Genomic DNA, 13343 nt, shown 5'->3' on the forward strand with positions numbered 1-13343 from the left:
GCGTATGCAATCCACAGTCTAAACTGCCACACTGCAGACATGACATCGTAGTGATATGACTTAAAAATTGTTAAAGCTACGTTAAAAATTCAAATCACACGCACACACGTCTAAATCCGGCACTGGACGAAATAATTAATATCACACAACAGTTTTGTTTCTTTTTTTTTTCTTCTTCAGTAAATAGAACGTGAAAATTAAACATTATTCAAGTAAATTTCAGATGTTTTTAAACAACTACAACAGTACTATAGTATACAAAAATTAAAAGAATAAAATAGTCACCAATTAGCTTAAATGAATGATCACTTTGAAATTTTCTCTGCAAACAAAATCGCATCTCCATTTCCGCCAAAGAAACTCGGCCAGTTAACACCTGACATTCCTCTACCGTATATGTAAAGTTTAATAACCATGATTAAATTACAAGGAATAAAACAAAATATACCATGCAGTATATGTGGCCCTAAAGAACTAATTCTGAATAAATATTTTGTTCAGCAAACAGTGTTACATGCATTAAGACTTAAACCTAAAGTCCATGGCATCGTAAGTAACAACAAAATAGGCATCGTTTATTTGTCAAGCAATTGCTGGTGCTTACACATACACACACTGTCGAACATGGTTTCTTTGAAGTATGTCCGAAGGGCAGTCCTTTTCACAAAATCAATGCAAGGATAAGGAGTATGTTCATTAATCACACCGGCTTTATTGTTTGCGTACTTAAATCAAAACTTTAGCTATTTTGCAATTTAGCCAGAGCTGACCAGAATATGCAAAATGGGCTTGTCCTGGGGGAATAATAAGGCATATCACATGGAGAAAAGGTACGTCCCATGGCGCTCGCACATTGGGGCAAGGGGTTGGGGGTTGGGTCAATAGTCTCCCCCCCCCGTGTCTATTGTCAGCCATTTAATGTGAAACTTTGACCTCTTTTCATTTAATCGCTGCTATTTAAACTGCCCAAGGAATAGTTTTATGTCAGTTCCAATCATTACAGATTACCGTTTATACATACTTCATGTATACAATGATTTTTTTTAAAATTTGTAATTTTTATAAGATTACTGAAAATTGTGTTTTCTCGAAACACGACAGGTTTAGAATCTTACTTTTGGCAAAGCCTCCATTTGATTAAAATCAAATCTAAATTTCACCTTGGACAGTAGTGATTTGATTTAGATTGTGCCGTGTTAAGGCATGTATGTCAACATCTTGAAAATACAATTACTCATTTCACCCGGGCGATCAAAGTTTCCTCAGGCAAACAATTTTTGTTTCGAAAAGCCTGACGGACACCTCACTTTGAATACAGGATGGGTCGGAACTTAAACCAGAGGGGCCCAGGGTGTCGGGCTATCAGATTTATTTTTAGCACTGCTGGTGTAGATAAAAGATCTGTGAATTGATTGTTGCATTTTGTGGTCACTTACTCGGCCTTCTGCCTATTTTCGTAACTCGCACGTTTAACACTTTTCCCAGGATTTAAAATATTCAACGTTATGTCTGGAACAGCGCCAACTTTTAGTCTAGGCCTAGCATTTGGGTATCCTTGAGCTGCCATTTTTTCAGAATCCCTCTCGTAACAGTCCTTTGAGAAATGTAACGAGCACAGAGTGCTGTATGGTGTTGCTTTGAAATCGACTTGTTTGTAATAATTTATCCATTCTTTCATTATGCCTTTATCTTTCGGAAAAGAAAAAAAATTTTGTCCACAGGCTTTTCTTAATGTTCTATTACACCAGTAAGCAACGCAAAACGGTATTGTCTTTTACTCTGGCAACTCCCATTTGGGCTGCTGGAGTCGCTACTATGACGTCACATCCCGAAAGTAACCGAATAGGTGCGGAAATTTTGCATACGAGGTCACGGACATTCAGCTCCTAGAAGATAGGCCAATATTTTAATATTGGCATTACGGCCGCAGATGATACTTCAGAATAAGGTTTTCTGCTACAGTACTTTTATTATTATGCTATATTTCCATTGGCTTCTGGTCTCCTTTAAAGTGATGTTATAAAGCTAACTGATATACCACTACTAATGATATATATATATATATATATATATATATATATATATATATATATATATATATATATATATATATATACATGTGTGTGTGTTTGTGTATATATATATATATATATATATATATATATATATATATATATATATATATATATATATATATATATAAGTCTTAGGAAAGATATATGCGACAAAATCTGGGATACCACCTCTAGAGCGTGACCTTACGAACTAAAGTAAAGCCAAATGAATTTAACTTCACCCATTATGTATCTAGAAGACATGTTGAGACCTTGTTTTTACAGAATGCATATAATTTTGAAGTGGCTTACGATAGCGTTTAATTTGGTCACTATTGCACTGATCAGAGGAAGATAAAGAAAGATTAACACCATCTTGATTCGATAACGTTTAATTGAGTAACATGATTTTGATTTATAGATGACATATTTTATGAGACTATGAATGATAATTGACGAATCCCCGAATGAGAGACATCCATACCTGCTAATTAGTACAACATTGTCTGATAATCATAAAATTTGCTTGAACATTTGACAACTATAATAGAAATGGACAAACGATTGCGAAGTAAGTAGAGTTTAAATTTGTACGTGTAATACTATACATCTGGCCAGTGTGACTGACCATCAGTTGACCTGGCCGCTGTATATTTAGAAATGCTTAGTACCATAGACGTTTTTATTTCATAATATATCAAGCATAGACTGGCTTGAGAGAGGACATTGTATCATGGAATACACAATGATCGACTGATCGCTGGTGGTGGGCGAAGACTGATAGGGTTTGTCTGACAGTTGGTGTTTGGTACGTGGAGATTGGTGGGACTAGATTGACAGTTGGTGTTTGGTTCGTGGAGATTGGTAGGGTTTAGGTAGGTGAAGATTGGTGGGGATTGATGGACAGTTGGTGTTAGGTAGGAGGAGAGTGGTGGGGCCTGACTGACAGTTGATGTTAAGTAGGTGGAGACTGGTTAGTCTTGACCTACAGTTGATGTTAGGTAGGTCGAGCTTACTGGGGATTGAATGACAGTTGGTGCTAGGCAGGTGGAGTTTAGTGGGATATGACTGACAGATGACGCTGAATTTGAGATTCGTCAATTAACAATCATTATCATATAATAATATAGGGATATATAATGTACCTACAGTACTATTACGTTTTAATACTTGTGACTCAATTTTGCATCGCTAAGAATTTAAAACCCGTCTTTCGAAAAAAATATGAACAAAACAATTATGAGTTAAAGTTACAAAATGCTTTAGCAGCTATGGTAGCGTCATATTAGTCTCAAACAATGTTTTTTGTTTTTTTTGCAAGGGAATTATATCAAAGTGATGCCATGATTGGTAGCAAGAGAAATAAAAACATATTCTAGTAGGGCAAATGGTCAAACACAGTATATAATAAGGAATAAGCCATTATGTGGTTTCAATAATCAAGTTCAACTGGTGAAACATTTCTTGACAAACTTTACATATTTGTCTTTAATGTACCTTGTTCTGGCAGAGTATATATTCATATATTTTACTCGAAACATTTATGTCAAGTGCTTATAGACTTCTAGCATTGCAAATTATTACATTTACATTTTTGTAACTTGGATATAAATGAATGGAAATACACATGCACTGTACATATCTAATGATTATATTCTTAGACTATAAAAATGTATATCTGCATCGCTCAGATTCGATGGTTAGCATATATATATAAATTAATGCATAGTTCCCGATATACTTCAAATAGTGCCATTCATGTGATCCAGTGTAGCTAAAACATACAAATAATTTCAAATATTGTTTGAAATCTGTCTAGTGAAGAGTGCCATACACAAAACACATAGTACAGCTTCCTTAATTTTGTATTAACAATCTGTAGCAGCCATGTTTATAGTCTGTAAGGCCATTTGAGTGACCTTCGAAATAGTTTGCACTGCTGATTGTACCGATCCGACATCCGTTCATCGAATATAAATATACATGTACTTCAAAGACGTGAAACAGTATGAACGTATTGTACAAAATATGACGCAATATTAAACTATACTAGAGTTATAACACGAATGTAAAAAATCATACTTGTCAATGACAACAATGATGCCTATACAAAACTCAAACTAATACCACGTAAGAGAGTGTACCTATCGTAATAACAAAGTTTTGTCATCATTATTACTTATACATCTCATAAAATTCGAAATAAGACGATTTACATTGATTGACTGATTACTTGGATTTACATAATGAATTGAAATTTCTCACCTTCATACGCAATAACGCATGTTTAAAAAATGCAAGTGTTACAATGAATACTGTTAATAAACATGAACATTGTGAATCGTGCATATTTTTATCTTTTAATCTTGATAACACCACACATTTTGGAACATGTTTCGGGATACCATAACCTTAACAGTGGTACCATGGGACTATAAGATATAAAATGGAGGTGAAATGTAAATATTATCGAAGTTGCCTCAAACAGGTACAATTTCAATTTTTATAAAACAAAACAATGTAATATCAGTGTAATGTCACATACGAATCAAGTGAAAGGTGCATACTCTCTCTCTCTCTCTCTCTCTCTCTCTCTCTGTAGATACAGTTTTAGAAATGAAGATTTCATCATCTGGATTGTAAACGTCGCACAGTAGAATACTGTTCTTACGATTATTTGGAAATGGTAAGAAACAGGATAAAGGACAATTTACGATACTAAAACTTGCTACCTCTTAGTTTTTGATGCAATGTAATACCTTTCCACTTGGTAAAGCCCTACAAGTCCGCATAGTCTGTATTTCAGCCTGTCGAGAAACTCCTTTGCCATAAAATTATGGTTCAGTCCTTCCTCACATTCACACAATACAACGAAAGTAAATGAGTCGGATGGGTGGGTGGTCTTTAGGAATGTAATTCTTCTAAGATTCAAGGGAAGGGGACACTTCCACAAAATAAAATCCGCTCCACTCCAAGTTTTCCATGTTCTTTCCAATCTGTCGACGTGGCCATCTGTGCAAAAAGCTGACAGGAAATATACACTGTCTTTGCTGACGGGTGTCCTTGGTAACGCTTTGACGTCATTGCGAATGATGTATTCTAATTCATCGTACAAACCTACAAAAATCGAGATAATATATTAATATATCTGCCGTATATTAAAACTTATGTCGAAAGAAAACACTTCATTTCGTTATATTCTGACAAAAATGGGAGAATTTAACAAGCAAGATGATAATAATATTTACCGCTCCGGTAGTCTAAGTGGTTAGAGTATCCGCCTTGGATGCGAGAGGCTGCGGATTAGAACCACGGCCGAGTCACACAAAAGATTTATAAAAATGGTATTTACTAGCTGCCTCGATTGGTGCTTAGCAATATTAGGTTAGTGTTAGGACTAGTTCGTCTGGTGTCAAGATAATGTGACAAGATAAATGATTCTACATGTCTGCAGCATCATGCCCCAGTGCTAGACATCACTATAAACTGCCACAATGCAGACATCGTAGCGATACGACTGAAACATTTGTCAAGCTACACCACACACACACACACACACACACACACACACACACACACACACACTGATACTACTACTACAATAATAATGAAATAATAATAAATTGGATGTAGGAAGACCCCGGGAAAACTCCAGGAGAGCCTCCTACCCACGGAAATCTACTGGCAAGCTTTCTCACATATCCACATAGGTCTAGCAGATAATATTTAATTTTGCATTTTATTGCCAGAGCATTTAAAACAACACGTAACCAGACATATGTGGTTTTGCAAAGCGCCTCCAAGAAACCATGATATTTTTAGTCAGTCTGAATTACACACGCATTCATTTTCGATATCGAAAAACTGAGATAGCACAAGTTTATTGTGCTGAATGAATCCTTGCTCTCTCATTGCGAAAAAATAGAATTTACCAGGTATTAAATGTGATCGACTGGTATATAGAACAGCTACATACTTATGGATTCAAATTAGCAGCAATATGCATGTTATATGTTCACCTGTTCATAAACATGGCATATGTTCACAATTATATACCAGATGAATATGAACGAGTTCTTAGTTTTGGAATCGTGAAATCCTAAAATGCATTTATCAAATCTCTTGACAACTGTTCTTTACATGGAAATAGAAAACTTTACAAATGCATTGAACCTATGTGAGGGGCGATACACAGTGGCCTCGATGAGAAATGTATACATTTTTAACACAGTTTCAATAGATCATAGATGGAAAGACAATGATCTAGATTATGTTTTCATTCAAGCAATATTAGACATGTCAACCGAAAGAAATAATTTTATAGGATTACTTTAGATTTAAATTATTTGAAAGTGTGCAATTGTCAGACGTCAGCGGTACTTGTGTATGAGATTTACACCTGATGTTTGAGTTTGTTATTTTTATTTTAAAAAAAAGAAACTCTACAGAATAAATACAAAACGTCTTTTTATATGTATTGGGTATAACACTTGTTTACCTGGTATACGATTACGTAAAAATAACAATGTTGCACCGTTTGCTGTTTCAATCGGCAAAATAATACGATGGTTAAAAGTTGCCCTGGTGATCTAGAAAATATTTACACATAGCAAAGAAAGTGTTATACCTATTTACATACTTGGCCTTTAGCATCTGTTGTTGTTGTTGTTATAGGGCTTAACGCCATTTTTCAGCACAAGATATGCTATACATGGCGGCCAGTATTAATGGTGGAGGAAGAACCGGGAAAACCCCGGAAAGAACCACCGACCCACGAGAAGCTAAAGGCAAGCTTTCTTTAGCATCTGTACTGGAATATGCAGTGTTAATACCAATAGTCCATACTTTACTGTTAGTATCCGTACGATACTTGTGGTGTTGTACCTATAGTCCCTACTATGCCGTTAGTATCCATACTGATACTTGTGGTGTTGTACCTATAGTCCCTACTATGATTTTAGTATCCATACTGATACTTGTGGTGTTGTACCTATAGTCGCTACTGTGCCGTTAGTATCCATACTGATACTTGTGGTGTTGTACCTATAGTCCCTACTATGCCGTTAGTATCCATACTGATACTTGTGGTGCTGTACCTATAGTCGCTACTTTGCCGTTAGTATCAGTACTGATACTAGTGGTGTTGTACCTATAGTGCCTACTTTGCCGTTATTATCCGTACTGATACTTGTGGTGTTGTACCTATAGTCCCTACTATGCCGTTAGTATCCGTACTGATACTTGTGGTGTTGTACCTATAGTCCCTACTTTGCCGTTAGTATCCATACTGATACTTGTGGTGTTGTACCTATAGTCCCTACTTTGCCGTTAGTATCCGTACTGATACTAGTGGTGTTGTACCTATAGTCCCTACTTTGCCGTTAGTATCCGTACTGATACTTGTGGTGTTGTACCTATAGTGCCTACTTTGCCGTTATTATCCGTACTGATACTTGTGGTGTTGTACCTATAGTCCCTACTTTGCCGTTAGTATTCGTACTGATACTTGTGGTGTTGTACCTATAGTGCCTACTTTGCGTTATTATTCGTGCGAAAATATGTGACGGTCATAGATGTAAGTAAAAAGCGACACATCATTCAACATTATTTCGAGAACTTCATTCCAGCCCGTAATATTATTTGCAGAAGGAATTTAAGTAAGCAAAATATTTTTGTATATACCAAGAATCTGCGCATTCTCCATATTTGTTTGCTTATGTGCACTTGTTTAACAGAAAGCACAGTTAGGCTAGGCAAACCAATGTGATGATGCATAAACAAACAGACACATACATGTACCTTGTTCCTGTCGCGATTTCACCTGTAAACTATTCCTCTGTGAAGAGTTGCCACTGGTTAGCCTGGTGCTGCCATGACGTTGCCTGGAATTCTTACGTAATAGGGAATTGTGTTGGATTGGAATGTGGTTGTCCCCCGGTAGCGATTCTACGGTGTCATCGTCATCAGTGTGAACGTCCGTAGATTGATTTTCATGTAAATGATCTTCAGTGCGACTTTCGGCCATATGGTTAACAGCATTGCTGCTTCCCAATCTACTGCAGAATACGGCATAATCCACAAATGGATGAGGATCTGAAACCAGAAGAAGATATCATATGACATGAACTTTTTAAATTACCGATCTATATAACTTATCATTTTACTACGAGGTTCTTGGTATTTAAATTGTTATGTATTTTAGTTTATATTGTGTGTTTAACTTTTGTCCATGATTGTAAGTTGCAAACAGAATGTTTATAAAGCATTTTAATTCAAGACGTCTTGTTTAAGATTAGATTGGAGTTTTCCATTAGATGCTCACATTTTACTACGTTATAGGTCAAGTGAAAATGTATATAATTCATTCCTGTTCAGTCAGCTTTTGGATCCATCTGTGATCGGACTATACAGTTGTGTTATTTCAAATATTCATTGGAATTATTAAAGTATTCATTGGATGTGGGATTAATACATTTGTTTTGGATTTTCGTGAACTCATTCAATGACATTCTGGACTGCGTCATTTTGTTATACCAGGACATCAATGACTACTAGAATTAATTCGGAACATTCTAAATTTTGGACATGTGATATGACATGTTGGATTATTTGGAACTTAATTCACAGTATAGTTTGAATTTTCATTTGTATTATAGATATTCAAATGGCTTGCTGGTTTTACTTAAATGGTTGGTTACACTTTCTTTCTGCTACATATTTTAAGACATCGACTTGTAACAACATTTTCGAGGTAGCGTCAATGGAAATGCTTTAAATCAAGATAATGAGGTTACTACATAAATGTGGGCTGCTATTTCCGATATTTGGCTAAAATCGACACAAACAGAATGAGATCGGCCTCGAAGCATGAAATAAAAGACTGATGCATTGTGATTATTCTCTTCCATGCACCCTGCAGCTGGTAGCTATATTTATATATCGTACGGGCAAAGTGCCAGCTCTTTAGCCATAAGATCCAATGCTACTGACGCTTCTGTGCCAAAATGAACACTTTCTGGTTTAGATTTAAGCATTTCACAGCTGATAGAGACGATAAAAGACGTTCTTTCTTTACAGTGCAAGCTATTTCCAATAGCGAGGCATGCGTGTAAGACACTAGTGGACTGATGGTGTCTAATGTATAAAAAAGTTAAGTACTTGTCTAAAGATAAACAAGCAAGAGACGAAGTCATCTATATTCTTCGCACAGCCAATAGCGTCATGCTTCGAGAGGAAAGTATGAATAATATATAGTTGGATGGACAGATTATTAAAAACAATGAAAATGTTGAAGAGGAAGAATTCCAACAGAAGGCATGTCTCTAACACGAATCTGAGCTGTACATATGTTTCATAGGAGTATGTTAGACCTGTTAACAAAGGCCTAAAACAAGGGCTGTACACATGTTTCATAGGAATATGTTAGACCTATTAACAAAGGCCTAAAACAAGGGCTGTACACATGTTTCATAGGTATACGTTAGACCTACGTTAGACCTATTAACAAAGGCCTAAAACAAGGGCTGTACACATGTTTCATAGGTATACGTTAGACCTATTAACAAAGGCCTAAAACCAGGGTTGTACACATGTTTCATAGGTATACGTTAGACCTACGTTAGACCTATTAACAAAGGCCTAAAACAAGGGCTGTACACATGTTTCATAGGTATACGTTAGACCTACGTTAGACCTATTAACAAAGGCCTAAAACAAGGGCTGTACACATGTTTCTTAGGAATATGTTAGACCTGTTAACAAAGGCCTAAACAAGAGATGTACATGTTTCATAGTTTATGTTAGACCGATAAGCAAAGGCCTAAAACAAACTTACTGCTATTGAAGAATTAGTAATGAAAAAGACAGATTAAGATCACGTGTCTAATAACCTCATAAAGTTTTATAGTTGTTTCGAATGATTCTGGAGTTTGTTCCAGTATTAATGCCAGAATAAAGGATGGACTGATGAACAGACAAAAGTATGAATACGTTTAAAATATTGAAACGGAATAAACGTGAACTGCAAAGGGCATATTTGCACCACTATTTAACTTTATGTAAGGACACGTTAAACGGGTTTAAAAGTTTACCCCGAAAATGAAAGTTTGGAGGGATAGACAGACAAACGGACAAAATATAAACAAAGCGTCATATTAAGTATTGGCAGAGGCAAAAGCCATGTACTGATCACTAGTTTAATATGCGTTCTAAGTTTCGTATAGATAAGCTGAATGGTTACGGAGTCATCTTGCAGAATCGAAAGTGTTGCTTTCACCATGGAAATAATAATAGACACGACGACAACACAAACATCAGAGCTTCATATTGAATAAATTAGACATAATTTTATCATTCACGATGAAAAAACCCTTTTATGAATGAAAATAATAGAATCATTCTTGTGATCTTATGCTATGGAAAAGCCAACTACAACTTCAACCAGTAGTGTGAAACCCTTTTCAAAAGGACCAGAAATAATTAAAACAGCGTATCTGATGAGAACATTCGTCCGGGTCAGGGAAATCGGCTAAGAATATTTTCATTGAATCCAGCCATAATAACTAAATATTAATCAATCTGTCGCTTTTATAACAGTTAAAACACATTTGATCCTTGATGGAGAGCCAAGAAATGTAAAAAGCTCAGTTCGGGTCAACTACTTATAGAGTACTTGGAACACCAGCATTAACAATCAGCATCGCTCAAGCGGTTTGTCGGGTTACCGATTAAGATATGTCAACACAAATATCTCAGCTGGTCAGGAGGTATTTGGTGACGACAGTAAGGCTGATATCCTCAAATATCACAGCTCTCAGGACGTCTCTCAAGGGAAATGAGTCAATATTTGCTACCATGGCAAGTTACTCGTTTACAACGAGGTCACTTTCTCTACATCAATCAAAGCCGGATTTTTTAATATCCCAGTCGACCCTTTCATTCGTAATCTTTTGTGGTATTCCGATCTCCAGACATATGACCTCCACAAGGATGACTGCAAGATGAAACCAGTCTGACCAGTAGAGGGTAAGAATTTAAAGAAGGCTGTCCTATTCAGACAAAAATATTTGGTGTAAATTACCAGTTACTGTCTAGTACTCCAGTGGTTGCCCTAAGTGGAGACTCGAGAATGAAATTCATTCGCCAGCGCAGTTAAGGTGGAGAACAAATCTGCCAAAAATAATGCCCGTATCCAGACAGCAATTACACGGCCAGAAAGTTAAAGCAATTTCACCGTTTTGACTCAAAAACAAACCGCGTTAGCTGCCATCCAAATGTAAAGCGAAGAAGGTAACTAAAAGAATTAGCGTGACAGCGTAGCAATTAAGAAACCAGCCTAAGAAAAGAGTAGTAAACATTGGGCCCTGTGGTAAAATAATCATTGCATCACATAAGATCCCAAGCTCTCTCTACCACCGAGAATCCGATTAGAGCCGGTTAACTAAAAAGCAGCAGATGGCTGGCGCCGCTGAAAAATGTATGCTTCAAACTAAATAAAGAGAGGATTAAAGAACCTACTATATTTCCCAAAAGGCTTGAGGATCCTTTCAAACGCTTTAATAAATTTATATGTCGAGAGATAATAGATCTGGAGAGACCACGTATACCTTACTTCCACTACTTCATTAAATGTCTAACACCGTTATGAAAAACAGTACTGCCGAGGTTTAAAGGCGAATATTCCTGAAATTAATCTTCTACACAGAGCATACGATCCAATAAGTGTCTGTTTCAAAGAAAACAAATTCCACACCGGACAAGAACTTTCCAATAAATACTGATAAGGCTACTGGAAAAGCGTCCATTATCATAAATAATAAAACTCTTCACAGCCAAATGAATCTTAATTCTGCTCTACAGGCGAACACCCTTAGACAAAACTCTTACACTTTGCTGATTATATATCCCTCCAAGCGCTCAAATCAATCAATATTATATCAACAATCTTATTTAAAATTTGTGCAAACCTATCCTTTACTTGACGACTTTAACGGCCACCATTCACATCGGGCCTGTAAAGATATCAAGAGCCAGAGTAGATAATTGGAGACTTTGTTTCAAAGCACAATCTTTGCCTTTTTAAAGCTAAGTTGTATGGCCACATGTGTCTTGCCACAGATCAATACTCGTCCTTATATCTGACTATCTACACTACATCTATTTTGCTTGACTTCCCTTGGTGAGTTGATGACAACCTATGTGGTATTGACCACGTTGCATATTGTTGAAAAGTAATACACCGTAATCTCAAAGTATAGATGGAATTTTATTTTTTAAAAGAGAGAGTGCAAACTTTTCAGTCCTTCTGCGTGTCCAATTTGACTGCTGATCTTTCTCAGAAAGTAGTGGATCCAATATTCATATTGTAATGTATATTTAATTTATTTTGCATGCTTAATTTTTGTTCACGATTGTAAGTTGTCAACAGAATGTTTACATAGCTATCTTTCGACTATGACTAAGTTGTAAATAGAATGCTTACAAAGTATTCGAGTTCAGAACATTCTAGGCCCAGTCTTGTTTACAATTAGACTAGACTTTTACGTTTGAACGATTCACGTCTATGTCAAGTAACACTGTTTATAAATATGAATTTAATAAATAATGCATTCCTGTTTTTTGCCAGCCTGAGAGAATCCGTTTATGTTCAGAATTTACATTCGTGTTCAAATGTCATTCGAAAAAATATTTGTTTAAATTATTCATTGGAATTAATAAAGTGCTCATTCATAAGTGCTCATTCATATTTAGGTTTATAAACATTACTTTGAACTATTGATAAACTCGCTCAAAGGCATTCTAGAGTTGTGTTATATCATGACATTCAAGACTACTTAAATTCATTCGGAACATGCTATTTTCTTTTACTTGTGATAGGACGTTTATGATTATTTTTTAAGGATTTCATTCATAATACTGTTAGTTTCTCTTGAATTTTCACTTTATATTGTAGAGAAATAAATTGCTTTTCGACATTACTTAAACTTGCTGGTTAAACTTTCTGTATCATTCATAATTTAAGACGTAGATTCGTAACAATATTTACAAAGATACTCCGGGATGTTGCTGAGTATATATTACAAAACTTCGGCTGCTTATTAACTTTTAAATAATCCATGGTTTGATGACGCGTGCAAATACGCTATCAGGGAACCGGAAAAGGTTCTTAAACATCTCATTGACAATCCACGAACTGAACATATGAATAGATATCATGCATATCGAGCTGAACGTTCGTCGTTCTACTAGAGAGAGCAAGAGGAAAACTTTGACATACTATATTTCGTTCCT

At 35.8% G+C, this 13343-nt stretch overlaps 1 protein-coding gene across 3 annotated transcripts in view; it reads right to left on the reverse strand.

The window, feature by feature from the left end:
- Positions 1–2430: 2430 nt before the first annotated feature.
- The window catches only part of LOC149792226 (uncharacterized), a 79707-nt gene continuing 68794 nt past the window's right edge, over positions 2431–13343 (reverse strand). For 2 of the 3 annotated variants that reach the window (XM_089970761.1, XM_089970760.1), the window contains exons 2-3: positions 7848–8147; positions 2431–5171 (exon numbers count right to left, since the gene is read on the reverse strand). In XM_089970761.1, coding sequence (XP_089826887.1) covers positions 4783–5171; positions 7848–8147 — 689 coding nt within the window. In that variant the 3' untranslated portion in view covers positions 2431–4782. The remainder of the gene's footprint in view (positions 5172–7847; positions 8148–13343) is intronic. The other variant, XM_089970762.1, reaches the window with a different exon arrangement.

This window comes from Sinohyriopsis cumingii, chromosome 9 (genome assembly GCF_028554795.1).
Source record: "Sinohyriopsis cumingii isolate HCF-2022 chromosome 9, ASM2855479v2, whole genome shotgun sequence".
NCBI classification, from domain to species: domain Eukaryota; kingdom Metazoa; phylum Mollusca; class Bivalvia; order Unionida; family Unionidae; genus Sinohyriopsis; species Sinohyriopsis cumingii.